The sequence below is a fragment of the Saccoglossus kowalevskii genome, chromosome 7 (genome assembly GCF_978046115.1).
Source record: "Saccoglossus kowalevskii chromosome 7, keSacKowa6.1, whole genome shotgun sequence".
Classification (NCBI taxonomy): domain Eukaryota; kingdom Metazoa; phylum Hemichordata; class Enteropneusta; family Harrimaniidae; genus Saccoglossus; species Saccoglossus kowalevskii.
Genome location: NC_140647.1, coordinates 37,252,913 through 37,262,418, shown reverse-complemented (window position 1 = coordinate 37,262,418; position 9,506 = coordinate 37,252,913). Strand labels below are relative to the sequence as shown.

The 9,506-nt window shown below is 38.0% G+C and overlaps 1 protein-coding gene across 1 annotated transcript; it reads right to left on the bottom strand.

Moving 5' to 3' along the window:
• Positions 1–7,585: 7,585 nt before the first annotated feature.
• On the bottom strand, positions 7,586–9,168 carry LOC146740968 (uncharacterized protein KIAA1958 homolog). The gene is made up of 2 exons (XM_085501929.1): positions 8,678–9,168; positions 7,586–8,487 (listed from the first exon to the last, which is right to left on the bottom strand). Exons 1-2 carry the CDS (start codon positions 8,760–8,762, stop codon positions 7,586–7,588), a joined length of 987 nt encoding a protein of 328 aa, XP_085358055.1. The 5' UTR covers positions 8,763–9,168.
• Between the last annotated feature and the right edge of the window lie 338 nt (positions 9,169–9,506).

Genomic DNA, 9,506 nt, shown 5'->3' with positions numbered 1-9,506 from the left:
TTCTATACAGTGTTTGTTGCACAATTTTTGAACTGAACGTTATGTTAGGCGTGTTTGTACGCGGGTCACGTATACAACTGTGATAAGATATTTTATTAAATGCCATCCTCTCTATCTTTTCCACGCAAAATGAAACGGTGAATCGCGGTCTCAGTAAGTATTATCTTTCTGCTGTATATCAAATCAAATCAGGTCTGTAATATCAATGGCAAACACGAAATAACAGCAAACACTGATAGTGAAAACTAAGCTAAATATCATGATGGATGTAAACAACAACTATTTTTAATACCCCAGTAGCGTGGAAGAAGATGTTGCATCAGAGCACTATTCATTTCAATTAATCAATTATTTGATTGGTAACATGACACGTTCATAACAGTTTTATGTGTACGCAGGGCTCTTAGGACGCTTGCCATGGGCAAATGCAATTATACGATGTATATTGCCATCAGACGTATACCCACTCACAGGCCATAAATCATTACGTGACACTTAGACAAGATTATTCGAAGATTTGCACACGAGCTATTTTACCGCTGGTCAAGCGGGGAGTGCATGCATACTGTTGAACTAAAATTAATAATCCCGATGAATATGTATTTCGAGCCTAAATCTAATACAAAGACCTGAAAGACGAGTTATTGGTAAGCACCGTTCTCTATTGTTGACTTCCATATTGGTACCCTTAGTGCGACGTTCAACATATATATCGTTTCACTGGTCTCTGAGTTATATAGGTTATGAATGTAAATGGCGGAATATTTAATATTGTCATAAATATTAAAATTCAATTTGACGAAAATAAACTCACTTAGAGATTATGTCATCGCATTTTGAATTTTGAACACACATAACGCTGTCTCGCGTGCTCAAGATAAGAATTAACGCTTATACTTATTATATGAACAAGTGTTAGAAATGTGACAAATCACGTCATCAAACATTGTTTTAGTTACACCTTTAATTCGTGCATAGAATATCTGTTTATTCATGGCTAAGACATGCCAAACTAAGAGAACTGATTTAATTATAAGAATCCATTAAGCGTCTCACTTGAGTGGTAACTTATCTCATTCGCAACCCTCAAATAAAATACATGGACAGAAAACAATAGACAAACAAAGCAATGCCTGGAAAACAATTATGTATTTTGATGAGATAAAACAATGACTCATATTAATAAATCTTGATGCCAGGTGAGAGCATCCTATCATACTTCTTTTTATATACGTGGCACCTTCTATATGTCAATCTGGTCTGCGTATATTCTAGCAAAAATCTGAAGATGTTAGAATATATTGAGGTTGTGCAAGCTTTGTCCAGCTCAGGGCATTGTTATTATGTGGATTTATTCAATTTACAGGAATGAAAAGTTCCATTTCATCATAGGATCTACTTAGTATGTTCATGTTGTGACATTCAGTCTGTGAACCATTTCGATGAATATTGTTACTTTGTGACCGAGAGGGTACCAGATAAAGAAGCTGGCGGTATAAATACTTTAGCGGTGTCGGGATAATCAAAACATCTTATTGGCGAAATACTTGAAGTGGCAAATAACTTGCAAACCAACTGTTCAATTTATGACAAGTCATTCAACCACCAGAACAACAAAATATTAGATGTTGTACCAATGTTACTGTGCGATCTAGCGACCCATTTCAAGCGATAAAACTTGCGCATCAAGGAGACGTCTTACAACAACAAAGGACGTGAAAACGCACGCGCTAACACCTCGCCTTTTTTGATCGTTTCCACTAGAGCAGTTTATTGACATCAAGATTTGACTTTCACAATGTTTTATTTAAAGGACTTTGTCTAAAAACATGACCCCGGGCTGTACAAAACGGACAGAGTCTTCATTTCTATGTGCCAAGATTTTGCACAGTTTTATACTTTGTCAAAATGTTTTAGTCTAGCAGTCCTTTTAACAGTGCTATTGACCTGCACACCCAAAACAGGCGAAACACTTTCAAGGTATCCAGGTAATTATTTATGACATGTTACGTTGGAACTCGGGACATTATTTCAATGTATCGCAATATTCTAAACGATTGCTCAGTTTATGTTTGTGAAATGTTATTAATTATAAACGCTATAACTGGATTACAATACCAAAAATACTGTCTTCTATCGATCATATCCATCGAGTGTTTTGCAATGATAAGCGATAGAATGGCGCCAGTGAGAAACTGTTTGCATTAAATCAATACATAGGCACACACATATAAACAAGATAATTATTATGTTTAAATATAAATTTTAATATAATAAATATATATTGTAGTTTGCCACAGCCAAGTATGTTTTTAAATGACGAACAGTACATCAATTATTCAGAGCGAATTACATTTTTCCAACAACGAACAAACATGTTTCCAATTATTTGAAATCAATATTATATCACTGATATCAAAGTGGGAATCTAAATCACGATATTTAATATTCAGATCGTAAAAATCCAATCTAAGTAACACGAGGATTGAACTGGCTTGAAATTAATAACAGTTGTGATTTCAAAATGACGTACGTATAATCTATATGATATTCACATGAATATTTCCTGATAATTCCGGTGCAAATATTCCTTATATGAGAGGTAATTCCAGTTGTCACCTCAATCCAGCTCCTTATATGTATACATTTTATTATTTAGTTATCGTCAACGCTGAGCTTGCAGCTTTGTTTTCACGGTGAATTGTAATCAATGACAGTGATAAATAAAAACGAGGTCAATTTGAGAACAGTGAGAAAATTTGATTTATATACTAATGCTGTTACATGACGTAAAATGGAATCCGCAGCCTGTCGTATTTTACTTGTTATTCCTATTACTGCTATGTGTTGACAATGTTAAAGCGACCTGCTGATTCGTCGTTATGTTCAGAAATCTCCGTACTCAATTCTCTTACATTGTGGTCCGATTCACCTCGCTGGCCATCACTTATATTTGGGGAAACCTTTTGACCTCGGCGTTTTTTCTTCCTCCCCATAGCATGGGTGGCGGTGACAGTATTCCTACCCGATAAACGCAGTCCGTTTTTGTTAACTTTCCGTCTTATTCCTACGCCCGCAATAGTTTTTCTCCGGCCTTCGCTAACGACAGTCAAATACGGCGAGCCATTGAAGGACGCTGTTGGCGACGCATCTACGCCTTCCGCTGATTCTCCGACACATTCTAAATGTTTTGAAGGGCTAGACCACGTGTCTTGTAACACTTGGTTACTGTAGCCGCTGTCGAGGAAGTGATGGTCGACGGGCAAATCGCCCAGCATTATAACGGAAAGTCTGTGTGCGCTGCGTCTACGCTGTTGGATTTCCACTTCCAGTTCGTTAGGGTTGGGAGACATTATCGTGCTTTTTCGTCTCTCTTCCGCTATCTGTGACAGTTCCACATCCGCATCCGTATCCCTGGAAACTGTCAATAATACATTAGGGATCTGTAAATCAGTCGGTGCTATTGCTGCGGGGTTATGTGTGATTCTGTCGTGTGTGTGGACATCCTGAACGGGTTGTTGTGTTTCAGCGCGCGGCGACTGTTGATTCTTGCAGCAATATGCTATTCTAGAAATACATTTATAAAAAGATCTGTTTGCCACGACATATAGGAAAAAGTTAATGACAGGGCTTGAGCATGCCAGTAACACAGATACAGACACAAGTGCAGGTGCGACGGCGGCGCGTAAGAAACTACGGCAAATCGCAACGACGTGAAACGGGAACCATGATAGACAAAATGTGATCAGAACGGCTAACATAAGAACGTTCGTCTTCTGTTCAACTTTTAATAATTTCGTTTTGCCGACGGCTCCTGAGTTCATAAGCCTGGAGTGGTGTAAAATAGTTTTGTAGATTTGGTAGTAAAACATAGTCATAAGCGAAATAGGTAACATGAATGTCAAAAACAGTACATAGAGCTGGTACGAACGGGACGCCCGATTTCCAAAGCTACAAGGAACCAATTCTCCCGAAAAGTATGTTCCCCATCCGAACACAGGAGGTAAAGCACAAATAGCGGAATAAATCCACGTGACAGGTACCAACATACATGCTCTCTTCATTGTAGAAAACGTCGTACATTTCGGCTTGACCACACTCAAATACCTATGCATGCTAATAGACACTTTAGTCCCAATCGACATACTTGCAAAAAACATGGCGAAAAAACCACTCCATTGCAACGACACGGCGACGGACGAGTCTGTACCTAAAGCGTACACAACTATTACTGTCGGGAACTCAACCAAAATAAAGCAGAGATCGGAGACTGTTAGGTAAAACACAAGAATATTGTTCGGTGTCTGTAGTATGCTGTAGCGAGAAAATACACAAGCTGCGATTGCATTTGTGGCGCACGAGGCGAAGCCGACCGTTGTCGAGAGAACCATAAAGAGTGTCGATGACCATTTCACGTGTTCACATATATTATTGTCCATAACGTTGGTGATATTTGCCATGTCTGATATCATACAGATAAACACACAATATACTTAGTGTTGAACAATCTTAGTTGAAATAATTGCATGTCCAAGTAATCTATGTTGGCACTTAACACATCCTATAATTGCACTAGCGATTCAACAACCTGTTTTACGCGATTTTTAGCGCCGACAAACACAGTTTGCGTCGGCAATGTACACTCAATAGACAGATCACCAGAATCCAACAACGAAGTCTTAACAGAAGAGCTGAGTCGATCTTCGCTGATAGTCAGTTTCTCGCAGAGCAATTCTAGTTTTATTAGCCGTGTTCGTTGCCAGGGAAACGATTTATATCCAATGTTCTTGGCGTAAATCTATTATTGTATGTATTGTTGTCGTTATAACTGCACATTTATCTCCATGGATAGCACATTTATCTGCAACAAAGATGATCGATATTATTATATATTGTACACATCCATGTAAGTATTCAACTACAGTAATATATCACACACACGTATTCACATATAGTAATATATCGCACACACGTATTCAATTACGGTAATATATCATACACGCGTATCCACATATAGAAACATATCACACACGTATTTACATATAGTAATATATTGCACACACGTATTAAACTACAGTAATATACCACACACGCGTATTCAACTAGAGTAATATATCACACACATATTTACATATAGTAATTTATTACACGACCGTATTCACATAGATAGAGGATCTCCAATGAGTGACCGTGTAATATCGGATTTATTAAACGAGTGTAGTAATTTTCATATGTTCCGAGCCTTTGGCGAGGAACATATGAAAATTACTACACGAGTTTAATAAATCCGATATTACACGGTCACGAATTTGAGATCCTATTTATCACATGTATTCTTTTTTGTTGTAATTCAAAGCCAAATGTTTCCACTGTCGTCGGCAGCCGAAATCGACAACGCAAACACTGGGCGCATTGATTCGGTCGAACAAGTAAAAGTGAAGAGTCATTGAAGAGACAAAAGCGATCAAAAAGAACTTTAATAAAGATCCAAACACCAAACTAGTTAGAATACAAATAAACAAATTACATTATTTTTAACTTAAACACTTAAAACGAAAGCAGTAAAAACTATTAAATACATCAAAAAGCTGTAGGAACTACAAGTATTTATCGGGGGTTTCCCCGTCACTCCATGACGTCATTAACATGGTCCACGAGATCAAACATGGAAGTCAACGCTGCGTTGATTGAAAGTTATTATTTAGTTCTCATCTGATGACTGAGATGAATCAAACACATATATCCGACGTCTTTTCGGTGGAATTGTTGAACTATCATTGTTGGCAATGTTGTAATGTACGTGTACATTAAATACTCCGCCGGAAATGGGGCCTCCAAATATCGGTGTGGATTGTGAACTCAAGGTCGAGGCTTGCTGCAGTTTAGCAGCTCTTATTGGCCGCTTAAGCTATTTTGATATTACGTTGCGGCCATAGAGCTGCAGATCGCGTCCATTGAGAACCGCACAGTTCGCCGCCCCGGGATCCCGGGGCGCACGCTATGTTTGATGTTATCGAACGATTTCAATGAAATTTAAAACGAATAAAAGTTATCCTTGCAGACACAAACATCTTAGGTATCTACTGACCGAAAATGAAGGACTATTTCTTCTTGAAAAGTATATATTTCTGTGTATAATTAGACCGAACGTAATTTAATCGATTGAACGACGGATTTCAAGATGACCTCTGTCATGTGACCTGATCACATGACAATGACGAAACATGCGCAGTTGACATTTTAACTGAAAATTGAGAATGGCAGGTTCTTGCATTCATTGTGGAGATGAGTTCCAGAAGAAAGTTAAAGGGTATCGCAGGCAATCCATTGCATCTAGACTTAAAACCTCGGAAACTGTTGACAATGCATTAGTGAATGTTCTAAAGCTGAAACCCATTACCCCGTTGGCTTGTTGTCTCTTTCCGCATAATATTGAGGAGCATTGGTGGTAAAATATACATCATACTTTTGCCATACCCTGTTGGTAATATGGCCAATGTGTGTATATTATTTAAAATACAAGTAGTACCTTCTACTTGTTGAGCTTTTAGGTCAAATTTAAAAATATCAGATTCTGGTCAAAAGACTCAACAATTTTGTCCTTTGTGAATTCCATGCTGTCTGCTGTCTGCTCCTGTCACTTGTAACACTCTTTGGCAAGTTACAAGATTATTTTTAGATTTTTCACAATATATAAATAAAACTGCTTGAAAAAAATATTTTTAATAATACATGTACTTTATTTGATTTTTTCAAAAAAAGATGAGTCACTTAATGGTGAAATGAAATTAAAATTATAAAAAGCCGTCTGCCGATGTTTCGTCACATGAAGCGCTGTCCCAGACAGGCGCCGATGGCCGTCTGCTGTAGTCACGTGATTACACTCGTCACTAAAAGAGCCAAGTCACGTGATAGAGGTCGGCTTCAAAATGGCGGCGTTCAATCGGAGGTTTCACTTCGGCACAGTTTTAACGTAAAATAGTCTCATTTACACGGGCAAATTTGCTTAAAGCTTGCTGTAATCAGTAACAGATATATTTGTGAGAACATATTTGTCTATTTTTTCCTGCAAGTCGAGGTAATTTTATTACAATCACAATTTTAATGATACATAACTGGCATATTTAAAAATCTGTGCATTTCTTTAGGGAAGGGAACTGCAGCTCTCTGGTCGCCCGCAACGTATACCACGACCAAGAGAGCTGCATAAACTGCAGCAAGGTCGAGGCATGATGGCTGATATTGGTTGATGTCAACTGGGACGCGATGTTACGTTGTGGTTGAGGTTGCATAACAGAAGGTATTGATGTTTGGCACGGGTTTGATGTGCTATAGTTAGGGGTGGCTACTTGATTATTCAAAATGCCAGAAATTTCTCTGTGTTGGTTTTCTGATATAGTGCTGTAGGCATTGACGGACTGAATGTTACGATGACCGGAGATCTGCATTATTTGTGTCGGTGGTATATTTTGGTCACTTAATTTCTGGATGAGATGCTTTCTGGCACTATGATTTGTGAGGCGTTTGTTTGGGGGTAAATTTGCTGCAGTTGCCATATTTTTCATCAGGGAACCTATTTTATTAATCACATTATTAACCACTGCTCACCCGGTCTGGGCAGTCCGCGAGAATGCGTGGCGATGTAGTATGGGTCGTCACTATTTGTGTAACTAGCTGGTCGTAAACTGAGGTATTTTTTGAAAATAGCAACTGGACATCTTCTGGGATTCGCAGGGACGTCCCACATCTTTGGCTTCACTTTTCTGGTATCCCTTGGATTTTCTCCAGTCCGAGTTTTAGTTTGCCGTTCAGAGAACTCAAGATAATCACGACCGCTACTATCAGTACATAGGCTCACATCTCCCCAACACATGTTACGGTGCTCGGTATTACCCCTCAGACCAAAATGTACTGTGTTATAAAACCACATGGTATTTATTATGGCTTCAGGACTGTGGGACCCAAACTGTCCCGATTCCCACAGAATTTCGATTTCCTCATCTGTAGCCGCCTCAGCTGTTCGCGGTAGGTTGCCCTTACCATCTTTCTTTAATTTCTTCTGTTTTGCTTTTATTGTTTCCCGCACCTCATTAAACTCAATACTACTGATCAGTGAATACATGTATTTGTGTCGTTTCAGGTGACGTTCAAAGCTAGAAAGCATAGATCTTAAGGAAGTAGGCTCGTAGTCATCACCGCTTGGTTTACGGACACTGATAAAGAATTTGCATAGAATTGTTTCCAGTTCTTTTGAAGGGATTTCGTGGATTTCTCTAGCTTCTTTTATTTCTGGTGTCTTCAAAAATTGGCCCAGTAATCTCATATCATATAGAGTTTTCTTGGCTGTGTTTTTGTTTTGTTGACTTTCGATTGTTCCTCTGACATCGTCATCGGTGACTGGCACAAATCTACATGGTCGTGAAGGTCCGGCCTCGGCGCCGTCGCTGTCAGTGGTCTGTGCTGTCGCTTCACCCAAGGAAGCATTTTCTGTGACGAAAAGAAATGTTACATTTGTTATTATAAATATCAAAATAAATTCATGTTATGGAATCATTATATTTAGTACTCGCAGTATTGTGATGAATTTTTACCCAATGCATTATGCGATCATACAATACGCCGAGTGATCATGATCTCAGTTTATCAGTTCTAACGAAAGAAAAAAACGTAAACGTACCTTCACTTGGTCTTTCTTGCTCATCATTCATAAATTCTGTCACGTCTATATCAAAAGTATTGACTAAGTCGCCCATATGTATCATGATTTTGAACGTTCGATCAGCTGAAGGTTTGTTTACTTTGAGATGCAAATTTGTACGATTGACAGCAGACGAAACATTGTCATGCCCGAACTATTTTCGGGTTGGGAGAATTGAGACTGTGATTAATATCTTTAATATTTTGTTTATTTAACAGCGATAAAATCAGAGATTATATAGCATCTAAAAATCTAATAAGTATAATATGTAATAATTTCTACATAATTTGTCATTAAAATCTGCCTCATCATAAGTGTTGCATAATTCAGTACTAACTTTGCTGATTAGGTCAAAGGTGAAATTAGCTGTATTGGCCAATCACATCACAGACTTAAAGTGTGACGTCACTTTCAAAGTGTGTAATACCAAAAATATCACACGGGTGTTATTACACCGAAAGTGCATGATACATGTGATAAAGTAATATATCTCACACACGTATTCACATATAATAATATATCACACACACGTATTCACAAATAATATATCACACACACGTATCTACATATAATAATATCACACACACACGTATTCCCATATAGTAATATAGTACACACGTATTCACATATAGTAATCTATCGCACACACGTATTCACATATAGTAATATATCACACACACGTATTCACATATAGTAATCTATCGCACACACGTATTCACATATAGTAATATATCACACACACGTGTTCACATATAGTAATATATCATACACACGTATTCACATATAGTAATATATCACACACGTATTC